Source organism: Apteryx rowi, unplaced genomic scaffold (assembly GCF_003343035.1).
Source record: "Apteryx rowi isolate R43461 unplaced genomic scaffold, aptRow1 scaffold_13, whole genome shotgun sequence".
Classification (NCBI taxonomy): domain Eukaryota; kingdom Metazoa; phylum Chordata; class Aves; order Apterygiformes; family Apterygidae; genus Apteryx; species Apteryx rowi.
Genome location: NW_020447530.1, coordinates 3,130,196 through 3,142,163, shown reverse-complemented (window position 1 = coordinate 3,142,163; position 11,968 = coordinate 3,130,196). Strand labels below are relative to the sequence as shown.

General features: G+C 36.7%; 1 protein-coding gene across 2 annotated transcripts in view; it reads right to left on the bottom strand.

Annotated features, from left to right (window-relative positions):
• Nucleotides 1–160: 160 nt before the first annotated feature.
• KLHDC1 (kelch domain containing 1) overlaps nt 161–11,968 on the bottom strand; it is a 31,629-nt gene continuing 19,821 nt past the window's right edge. For both annotated transcript variants that reach the window (XM_026056163.1, XM_026056162.1), the window contains 5 exons: nt 6,724–6,836; nt 5,873–5,945; nt 1,767–1,851; nt 1,381–1,433; nt 161–1,066 (listed from right to left, as the gene is read on the bottom strand). In XM_026056163.1, the coding sequence (XP_025911948.1) occupies nt 892–1,066; nt 1,381–1,433; nt 1,767–1,851; nt 5,873–5,945; nt 6,724–6,836 (499 nt within the window). In that variant the 3' untranslated portion in view covers nt 161–891. The remainder of the gene's footprint in view (nt 1,067–1,380; nt 1,434–1,766; nt 1,852–5,872; nt 5,946–6,723; nt 6,837–11,968) is intronic.

The window sequence follows — 11,968 nt, the reverse complement described above, 5'->3', positions numbered from 1 at the left end:
TCCAAAACCTCCTTTCCCTGCTTTCTGCAGGTTTTGCAGGTTATACAAACGGCAAAGACTAGTCGAAGGTGGCCTCCGTTCAACCCTCTATAAAATTTTAATGACTGCGCTCCTGTTAACTAAATATCTGGAACAGAAAAATAGCAAGTACTACATGTGCTCTTTTGTAACAATAAATAAGCATAATCTTTTAAAAACAAGAATATAAACTTTACACATTCAAAATACAATATACAACCTATTTTAAGAACGACTCATTGATTACAGAAACACAGTAAACCCCTACCATGAACCGCATGGAAGCTTTCACACGCAAGCCGTCATGTTGTTCATGACAGTTTTTTTCCAAGTTCCGCAGTTTGCTTAACTGATCTTCCTACTTTGAGCAAAACGTCTGGCTCTTAGCATCTAATCGAATGATAGAATTTGGCAGAATCAAGTAACAGGATTTGGAATTGTCATATTAGCAAATCAGTCATCTTTTTGAAGAGTGTCTCCTGTGAACCTTCCAAAGAGACTGTGCTGAACTCCTTATCCGCTCAGAAGTGCTGAGGTGATATGGCTGTAATGAGATTTTAGACTTAAGCCATATTTATTGAACTGAAAACATTTTATATCATCCGTCACCTACAAAAAGAACAACTTTTATGGATTCTCTCATTAAGACCACAACAGCAGAAGTTAACAATATATACAAATTAAGTTTTATCAGTTTTCTAGAATGCAGAAAACAAAAGAGTTTTCCATAAAAAGGATTTCTTTGTTCTCAAACTTCACTTAGAAACTCAGCATAACATACAGTTGTTCTGTAGCATTAGTAAAGTTCACTAACAAAAGACTTTGCTGTACACTGTAAATAAACAAAGTGTTCCACAGTTTTGCTGCCCTTGTTCATGTGGTATTTAGTTGACCTTGTCTTTCAGTTTCGGCTTTTTTCTCTTGCCGGTGGTTAACTGCAGCCCAAAAGGTTATTTTTTTCAGCACCTGCTGCAGGAGTTTGGATGGCAAGCACGGTATTTGATTCTTGAGGAGGGCTGCGTTTTTACCAATGCAGTCAAGACACAACCTGGGGGAAAAAAAAAAAAAAAAAAAAAAAGTAAATGGCCTATAACCTAAAGATAAAACAATAACACCGGTAAAAGTTTCTTGTGATGATGTTAATGATGTGTTGTTAATGATATGCAGAAGAAAGAATAATACACACCACCTTTGGTTTAAATGCAATGTATTGTCCTATATTGCATATTTCAAGTATTTACTGAAATAGTAATTTTCTAACTTACCTGCCTATGCAAGAGTAAATAGTTAAAAACCTGTGTGTAAAAACATAATACTATAAGAGTTTACACTAGACTCTTTGTGCCAATAACCTCAACTCACCTGAGGAGTGAGTAAGGCTGAGTCTGAAATATCAGCAAATCACTGCAGTGACCCTGGTCAAGACAGAAAAAAGAACCACGAAGATTACTAAGATAACAGCTCATCTCAGAAATACTGCCGTCTATTAACTGGATTAATGTAGCATTTATTACCACATACATAATTTAAAAATTAATATTTAAATAATCATTTTATAAAGAATCTGAATAGCAAACTCCTTTCTATGAGCTTAACAAAGGCAGAGAAAAATCTGCATAAATCGCCTTTCAAAAACACCTAAGGTCACATCTTCACAACAGCCCTGATGATCTCAGCAATTACATTAACTTTAATTATTTTAATTTTAATTATTATAGTGCTAGGAATTCATTATTAAGTTTACTGACTGTATCCATAAAATGCAAGTCATCTTTGCTTCCACCGAACACCATCACTTCTCCTTCTTTTCCAAGGCAGGCTGTATGCCAGAGTCTGGAAATAAAATTACAAATAGACTTAGTGACCAAATAACAACAAAAAGCAATTGTGTATTATCAGCAAAACAAATCTAAAAACTAAATGTTTTAAGGGGTGCAGGGAAGCAGTTTATTTACTTGAATATTAACCTCATTCTCCTCACATAACTTTCCTCTATTCTTCATATTGAAGTTTCTTTTCAAACAACTCTTTTGTTACAAGGATATAAGTTCCTTTTAATTAAAATGGAAAGGTCACTTTTCTAAAACGTATGATTCCACTACTTATGCACAGAGATGCGAAATCTTACTGATCTCGCTCTACTTACCAAGAGGAATTTTACAATTTTAAATTGTTTATTTTACAAGTTGCTCTGTGAACTGCAGGAACAATAAAGCTTTTTTTTTTTTAAATGAATTTTTGTCTCAAAGACCTTCCATTCTTTGCTGTCTAATAAGTACTAAGCGCTCACTGGGGTAAAGTGATTAGAGAGTTTCTCTTTTCTGTTCAGCCCTTTATTTTCACAGAACTTGTGGGGGATTATCACTGAGGTTTCTACTTCTTTGTCAAATATTACTGAAATGGGTCAATTGATTCAAAAGATAGATGGGAAGGAGGGGCAGACACATACCCACACAGACCACTTTCATGTAAACCTTATTACTTAGAAAACTAAGACAAATATGATTATTTCAAAAGCTTTCAATGCTAAAAATAGCATCTAAAATATTATTCACTTCTTTAACAATATAAAAGAGCAATGTGACTACCCAATTTATGAGAATTTTGTTGAAGGATTACATTTCATACAGACCTATATGTATATATGCAATTATTTGACTTAAAAGTAATATAGTTATGTATACTTTGGCTTATTTATCAGTTCTTCAACAAAATCTTACAGTGGAAAATTTTTGTAAAACAAAATAACTATACAGAATAAGCTTTTGCCAAGAATGGCTTTTTTTTTTAAATTTCCTCTATTTAATTAATAACTATAATACCAATGGATTTAAGATTGTGGGCTTTTTAGTACTGACTCTTATCCCTGCACACTAGGATGAGAGGTTCAGAACACAGGTTCTTCTGCATCAGTTTTATGCTTCTCCCAAAGATTCACGTAGATCACTTTCTGTGCATGACAATTTCTTAAATCACGCCCACAAGTAATTTTGTGTTCTGCCTATAAAAGCAGACAGTATAAACAAAAAAAATAATTTGTATAATCTTGCTTTAGCAATGATTCAGCTACTTCAGTAGCTACAATTTGCTAGATTTACTTTTTATTATTAGCAGATCAAAATCTATTACTTTTCTACTGGCATTTCACCATTGAAGTATATCATGGGATGATTATCATCAGAGCTATGGCCCCGTATGTTTACATAACCAAAATAATAGGCACAACTAGAATTTTCATGCAAAAACAAATGTTCTCATTTTCTTACTCCATTAATTTCAGTAATTATTCACTGTTCTCCTTACGCTAAACTGTATCCCACCTTTTCTCTTCCTCATACCTGTAGAGAGATCTGTCTCTGCCTTATCTGCATTAGGAAAACTCTGGCCTGGACTTCATCACCGAAGAACACTGGAAAGCCTTTCCTGCCTTGACTTTGTTGACATTCTAGCTTGCAACCTGATGCTTTTTTCTACAGACTGACAGAGTTTATGTCCTCTCACAGCTGCTCTAACTTATCACCTAAACATTCTAATAAAGCATGTTATTTAAATAATACATACACTGAATTAATTGATGCAACCTTTTTACACAGCTCTTCTGACTAGAATTAGAGTTACAATGTAATGAACACACTGGGAATTTATGAGTTAAACATATAACTTTGCTCTATATTTTAACCTTGCATGCAAAACATTAGCTGAAGTACAATTTATGGACAAAAAACAAAAACAACAACAGAAAAAAACAGAACAGTTTTCTAGCAACAAACAGTTAGTACCACAGATCTATAACCTGGGAGACAGTTATTACAAATTACTAAAAATGGAGGCTGAAGAAAATTTTAAAGGAATAATTCTTTACAGCATTGTAAGGAGAGTATCAATTTTGCAGAAGCAGCAGGAAAATCTACTAATACATGTGTGATATACAGTGTATTATTATAAAATATAATAGAAATATATAAAATAAGTGCATATATAGGTATGATTGCCAGTGCATTTTAAGTCCTGCTGTTAAAGTCACATGAGCGATGGGCCTGAATTAAACTCTTTTCTGCTACAGAGGTCCTGCAGTAACCCTGTGTAAGTGCAGGGACACAGTTATGGTACAAAAAAGTACTCCACACTCATTCAAACTAATCCAATATACAGAGAGATTTTTGGTAGGATTTCTTTTATCTCTGTTTCCAAGACTTACTGAAATATCTTTTAAAAAAAATTTAAAAAAAAGTGCTTTTCCTTTCTTGTGCTTCCACGGCAGCAAGGAAGGGGGATTGCTCAACAGCCTCTCTGCCAACAGCCAAATGACAGTTACACTTTTGTAGCCCAGTACTGGATCTGCCTGAAAGCCACCCGGGGCTCGAGAGCCACAGGTTGGTAGCATTCAGGTCTACCACCATCTGAGGCACAAATATTTCCCAGTTTAATTGCAGAGTGAAGGCTGAGCTGCAGCTCCCTAGCCTGCTGCCTGCAGAAAGAGCCAATTTCATCCCTTTCCAATCCTTTCTGTAATGCACCGATAAAACTTGATTACACAAGGGGAGGCAGTCCACTTCAGCAGTTATTTTACAGGAAACCATCCATGCAGACAACTGAACAGGAGGTAAAGAGAGACATAATCTGACTGCTAATAATGTGCTTTGTTATTTAAGGCAGTTATCAATCTCTTAATACATCAGTTTAATTATGATAAAAAGGCAGAAAATATTTTATGAAAGTTAACATATGAATTTATTTCAGCTTGAAACAGTTTGAAATATAAGAAAGCAGTAGATTTGGTCTCACTGTGCTGTTATATTTAAAAGACACCCTAAAACAGGATAAAACTGGAAGAATATTCCATGAGGTAAAGATATTCCAGAAATAGAAAACAGAACATACGGCAGGAGGTATCCAAATGCCAGACCAAAATTGTACCCTATACTAAAAAAACTATGTAAAATAGTGCTGAGTGTACCTTGGTTAACATATAGAATTGACTCCATGAAAAAATGAATATTTACCATGTGCAGCAATTCAGTTCAACAGTATGTACATTATAAATACAGAGAGTGCTGCAAACATAGTGGTAAAAATGGAGCCTGTACTCTGAGACAGCACGCACTTGCTTTCAATGGCAGCTGCTAAATAACCTCCAGATTCAGAACATGAAATTTACTTTCTTTAGTCAGAAAGAATCCATCTTTTTCTGCAGTCTTAGATTTGAGAGGGAGGGGGAACAGAAGAGTCTGGAAGAGACAGTATTTTTGCCAGTATGAGCAATGCAGATCCTAGAACTAGGTCCTGTTTGGTTGGCAGTTAAGCCCCCAAAATAACAAAACCCCACAGTCATGAACTATAATGCTGTTTAAATCCAGCTAGTGTTGATTAGTACTAAATTCAGTTATGCAAAACTGTAAGCATAATTAACTGCTGCTGCTCAGGGGAAAAACAAAGAGCTATTTATAATTCTTCTGAATCCCAAAAGGTGCATCAACATTTTTCATGGCTGCCTCCCCCATGTCTCTAATAACGGATCAACATTAATCAAGTTTCATCACTCTTGTAAGCTATTAATTCAAATTCAAAATCATTTGGATATATAACACCGGGTTGATTGGACACCCAGATCCTTCATTACAAACACAACCATTTAATGCAAGAAAACATCATAAAATATAACAAATATAGAAAGTAATAATGCTGTACCTGGTTTGAATAAGCCTAAGTTAGTAATGCAAGCTGTTCAATCGTACTGCATTCATTTTGTAAAATATTCTTATAATGTAGGTTAAAAATATTGCTCAACAATTTAAAATTACTTAATATTTTAAAATGTCTAAATTTCAGCAAATGTGGATCTATTTTTGTATACCTAGGCCTACTCTTAGGCAAGTGGGTAAGTTGTTTCCATCCATTTGTTGAAATGCTGTGAATCCAACCATCACCTACAAAGAAGAAGATACATAATTAGTACTTCTTCCTGGGACAAAGTACAACTTTCTTATTCTATTTATACAGAGCTATGTGTTCCAAGATAACATTAAATCAAGAAAACTGTAACGTCATCACTAGATTAACTAGCATCTTTTCAATCTTTGTAATTTAACTTAACCTTTCAGTCACAGAAAGTTCACTGTTATTGCGATATGGAATTGAAATACACTTTTTTTTCTTTTAAATACATTCAGAAAGCAGGTGAATGTCCCTTTGAAAATCCACCCCTCCCTGTGCAACTGGAATATATCTGTGCCACTCAAAGCTATTTTCACTAATTTTGCATTTTGTCATGAAAAATTGCCTTTTCTAGAAAAAGAACTCTGTAACAGACTATCCTACTTCCTCTTTAATGTTTTTGTAGCTGTGATTAATGTTATTCATCCAAAAATGTGTATTATGTTGACAATATTATTTGTACCTTCTTACTGCAATTGCTGTCGATATCAAAAAAGTTACCCCTTGTTGATATCTGAATGTGTGAGACTCTTGCCTTTTATTCTTTTAAAACAGTTTAAGAGTCTTCTTATCACACATGCTCACTGTGCTGCACAATGTGCTCCTGCACTTCTATGTAAAATAATAAGATGGCTAGAGAAATATTCAAGCATCATGAAAATACTGTAACAAGCCTTAGAACTAAATAGCTTGTGAAAGCCAATAAATGAGTACAACATGTTAGTTTACCGCTGAAGCATAAAATAGACTTTTAAGCTTTAAATTACTTACTTAAAGGAACATTATCAGAACTCAGTCCACCAAAAAGAAAAAGTCTGTCATCTCCTATGGGAGTCAACGTGTGCCATGATCGATCTTTTGGTTTCTCTCCACTGATACTAATTCTTGATGAAACAAACAAACAAAAACAATTTTTCAAAGAATGATGAAAATGAACCTGCCAGAAAATTTAATTATTAGTTTGTCCTAAAATAACTCTAGATATTTTCCCAGTGAAAAAGCAGCACTTAAATAACCTAGATTTACTCTTGAGAAAAGTGGTGTTCAAACCTAAACCATGTAATTTCTTGTAGTAACTGTTCTCTGAACATTCAGTTATGTAAATATTAAATGCAAGCATAAAAGCATTCATTAATTTTTTTAAGATCACTGAAACCACAATTTAACATACAAGTGAACCCATTTAGGACAGCAAAGGAAGGACATTATATTCAAATAAACTGCATAGTGCATGTAGGTAAACAGATTCAGTTCTTTACACTAAAATTTAATAAATCCTGTGGGATTATAGTCTTTCTGCTCCCAGGAAAATGGTCTTTAGTAATAAAAGGACTGTGGCTTTACCTCTTAATCAAAAGCCACTATACTTCTTCAGCCTTTGTGCCTTTTAACACAGTGGGGGTCACCCAAACTTTGAGATAAACTTTATTAAATTAAAAAGTGGAATTCCAAAGTACAAAACAGACGTAGGTCTATTATACTAAAAATCTGGTTTTGTTACCAAAAAATAGTTCTCCCAAATGTTATCTATGGATTTCGTTTTAGCTGCACAATTACACAAGCTTGAGATGAGAATCTGAACAGTAAAGAATCCGAACGTTAGGCATTACCTATAGTTGGTGGCCTGAATTCGCATCATCTTATTTTAGATACTTAGGTGTACAGTTGTCTCAGGAGGGATCCTAATACAGTCAGCAGAGAAAAGTAAGGACCTCCAGGGGGCATCAGCCCATCTAATATCTTGCTACTAACAGCAGAGGCAACTTGTAAAGTACCTAAAGTTAGGTGTGATGAATCTAGGCCACTACATACGTAGTATGTCCTGATTTTAGAAGGATAATGAAAAGAACAGCTACAAACACCTGTCAGCTCCCTTGCCAGGTCCAAATCTTAGCTGGAGACTGCCCAGAAGCGAGGAAAGAAGTAAGATCCATGTAGATTACATCTCAAAGAACCAGTTACTTCCCCCTGCTCTTTGCTAAAGTTAGGTAAATGAAATCCGCACAGACCGGTGCTCAATCTACAACGTGAACACCGCAGAGATAATCCTCTGTCCTTCCTTTAGCCAGTGAAGAGAAACAGGCCCTTGAAGAGCACAACTCATCTCATTTATTTTAGAGGTCTACCATCGCAACAGTTGTCTTGTGCCCTGGAAATGCCTACTTCTCTTAACTGAGCACAGAGGGCTCAGACATCTGAAGTTCAATTAAAGGACTATCACCTACTGATGACTGCTAAGTAATTCTCCATCTGGAAGCCAAGACTGAAGAATCGTGGTTAATTAAATATCAGCTGTAAAACTGTCCTATGAAATTTGGCACTGAAGCTGGTGCCAAGTCAACAAGCTTAAAACAGCAAGGAGTTTAAGTGCCTGCTCTGAACGACTCCTGCACAAGATGCTTCTAAAATTAGCAAGAGAGGCAGGCTGTGCTCAGATACAACAGGCACAAGATTAAATATTTTGAATAAGAGGTCAGTGGAGCTCAGAGGAGGCAAGGCTAAGTTCTGGATAAGGGCAGAGGTTGTCTTCTCCTCCTACTTCCACCCGACCCGATCTCACTGTTAGCCCATACCCATCTTTGGGAACTCCAACCTGTAGTGGGTGCGTGATACTGCCTGCACTGGAAACCTGTTCTCCTCCTCCCCTTTCTTGCTGTAGGGGACCGCTTACTGAAGGATAATTCACTCCTGAGACCCCCTTGTCCAATATCTCCCCTACACAGCAGCTGTACGTCAGCACTTAAACAGGTAGAGGAAGGAGCACCGCAGGAAGAAAGCGACATGTTGCCAACTTTCCCCAGTGCCTGACCAGACGTCAGACAACAAGCACTACCTCGACTCCGTGGGCAGAAAGGGGAGAAGGGGAACAGCAGCACAGCAGAGGCTGGCAGTGCAAAATAAACATGGGCTGTACCACGTAGGGTGGGACTCAAGACTAGGGTGATAGATACTGCATTAGGGTAAGCACCTGACAGCTTCAGCATCGGATATATTCAGAACTGTAGTACTATAGTGGCATCACTGTATTATCCACTGCTAGATTCAGCTGTGTGACGCAAGACAGAGATAGAGTAAGACACTTATTCTATAAGGAGAAAGAGCTTACCTCTCAAAACTCACTATTTAGAGCCATAGAGTTCGTATAAAGGTCTTTGCTCCAACAAGAGTCTATAACAAAACTCGCTCAACAACCAACATTTGGTAGGTTTTTTTTCCCCACGCAAGGGATAATATTTTGAAAAGAAAAATCAGGGAGATTCGAACAAAATGGTCAAATCAAAAAAAGCTTCAACACAAGTTTGAAGACAAAACTGAGAGGCAATTGCAACGCCAGCTAATTTCTTTAAATTCTTCTGTAAAAATGATTAACGACAAGAAAGTTCAGCCACCAGCTTAGAGCCTCCTTGCCTTGTTTGTTGATATGGTGGCAACTAAAAGGTGTATCCCCTAAGTAACGTAACAAGTATTTTGAAAAAAGCTTAACAGTGAACGCTGTAGCTTGAAAAGACATTACGATCTCATGCTGGAAGATATTCCTGAATTAATAGGTTAATACAATGCAATTCTTTAAGAAACTTGCATACAGCTGAATAAAAGAACTGGTCATGACTGATTAGGGAAACAGTCTGGTGAAACTGCTGTAAGATGGATCATAACAGCACATGAGCTAATGAAAAGCCACAGGGTTTTAAATAAAATAATTGTTTCATTTGGAATATTTCTCTTTAGGAGAGGATGTCCAGCAAGTGAATCTGAATGTTGGACTATGCAAACTAAGTCCTCCTTGTTGAGAGAGCTGTACTTTAAAGTAGAACTTGTAATACCTGCAGTCAAATGTCTTGGTCAGCAGCATTCAAACAGCCAACAGACTTTTAAATCTGTATTAAATGCTTGACCCTGGTTTGGTGACAATTCACACAGGCAATCAAAGACAGAATACATATCTCCCTGCAGCTGCAGAATGGCTGAGGATCAGAAAGGCTGCATCTTTTCTGACTTTCCGTTTGTCTTTGGATCAGAAAATTCAGTAGAAAGAGGAATTTGAGGCTATAGCATAAGAAAGGTAAGGCAGGTGATTCTTGCAAGAAAGAAGAGAAAATAGTCACATTGATAGCAAACAAGTCTGATGGAATTTCCCCACCTGTGAAACACTGGGATGACACCAGGACTTTTTAGAGGTAGCTTATAGCTGGAAATAAATTGTCTATTTAGAACTATTCAAAACTATTGCTGGTGCTCAAATGATATGGAGTGATTTGGTTTATTTCACTATTTTAATACTGAGTCCATAACTTTATTAGTCCCAGCAAGCATTTCTTTGATACACATGGCAAAAACTTCAGCCACGTCAATCTACATAGTAAAATTCTTAAAAAAAACCCAAAAAACAAACAAAACTCCCACCAGCCCCTGCCCAAAAAACATGCACCCACAACCCCAAAACAGCCTGTTTATCTAATCTGTCTTATTCTACAGTGTTTATGTGTAGAATAATGGAACTTTTGGGACAAATTTCTTTATTTTGGAGATGATCCCTACAAATGCCCAATCTCATTTCTAATATAGCTGCCGCTGCTGACTTTATGAAAGGAAGCATGTAGCCCAAAATCATTTTCCAAACAATTTGTGCAAAGACAGACTGTGAACTGGACTCAAAAAGTGAACAGTAAATTGATATTTCCTGAAAGATACACTGATCTTCGCTCCTCCATAATTAACAGATGAAGTCAAGCTAGAGTTATTGTATGCTTGTGCATACTGACAAGTGGCCTGGTAATATAAGATGGTCYTAGCATAGTAGATAATTTATTTGTGGCTATAATTATTTGGAGAGAACATAATCTAACCTTAGGAAAGTATCCTTTTTTCCTGATTTGAGTTGACTACGGCTAGTCTAAATTCTGCCATCTATGACAGTCTGAATGATATTTTCAGGCTTCCGTAAGATCAGCCACTTTAGTAAGGGAAGAACAGAGTTTAGGCTTCCTGTAAAACCAGCCTTTCATTAGCTACTCATCCAGATATGAATAAACACGAATGCTTTACCTCCTGTGAGGTGCCACCATAGCAGCAGCCACTCTGCAAAGACTCCTGGCAGTACAGAACGGCTGGATGGTAGGCTCTTGAGTTTACAATGATCAGACTCTACCGTAAATCACAGGCACATCTTGTGAGCTTTTTAGTGAATCACAGTTTAGAAACATTTGAGTATTGGAACAATCTGTAGTTTTTAGGAATGACTGCATTTAGTATTACCATCCTCAGACTGAGGATGCATATGTATGAGAGAGAGGGAGAGGGAAAGAGGGAGAGGGAGTGTTACTGCATATATGCTCAAAGAACCAGTTACTTGCAACTGTGTACACACACACACACACATTTATAGTTACGTTTGCAAGTAACTGGTCTTTGAGATGTAATCTACATGCATATGTTTATAAAAGCAAGCCAAACAGCAACTGCTTATGCTGCGAACAAGAAAAAAAGTGAGCAATTACAGCCAATAATTGGAATAATCAGTCCACTCAGAGGCAAAGTTTGCAGTCTAAGAGGAACAACCCCATCATTCAGGTAGAATATTACTCATTTTAAAACAACCAGTAAAGAAAAAAAAGGAGAATTAAAATTATTAGTAAATCGTAAGTGATAATTAAAGAAATCTCCAGAAGAGAAGAGAGAAGTTTTTTTGAACGGATACTGTGGGACGTTGTCCTGCTGCCATCAGCAGTAGGAAGCACTAGATGGAGGATTGTGTCTACTCCCTCTTTCTGCTCTGAGCTCAGAGGGCAGAGCAACGTGCTCGGTGCAGCAGCAGTTCAGCAGACACAGCTGGCGGGAAGGGAAGGGAAGCTGTATTTCATGGTCTTTTATGAAATGATTATTAAGTCACTTTGAGAATAGGAACAGAACAGTGGTTATCACCCATCATTTACTGCTTAGCTCTTGCTTTTCTATCAGCTAACAAATACATCCAGTGATTCTATACATGTAGTAGGCACCATCACAACTACTACAT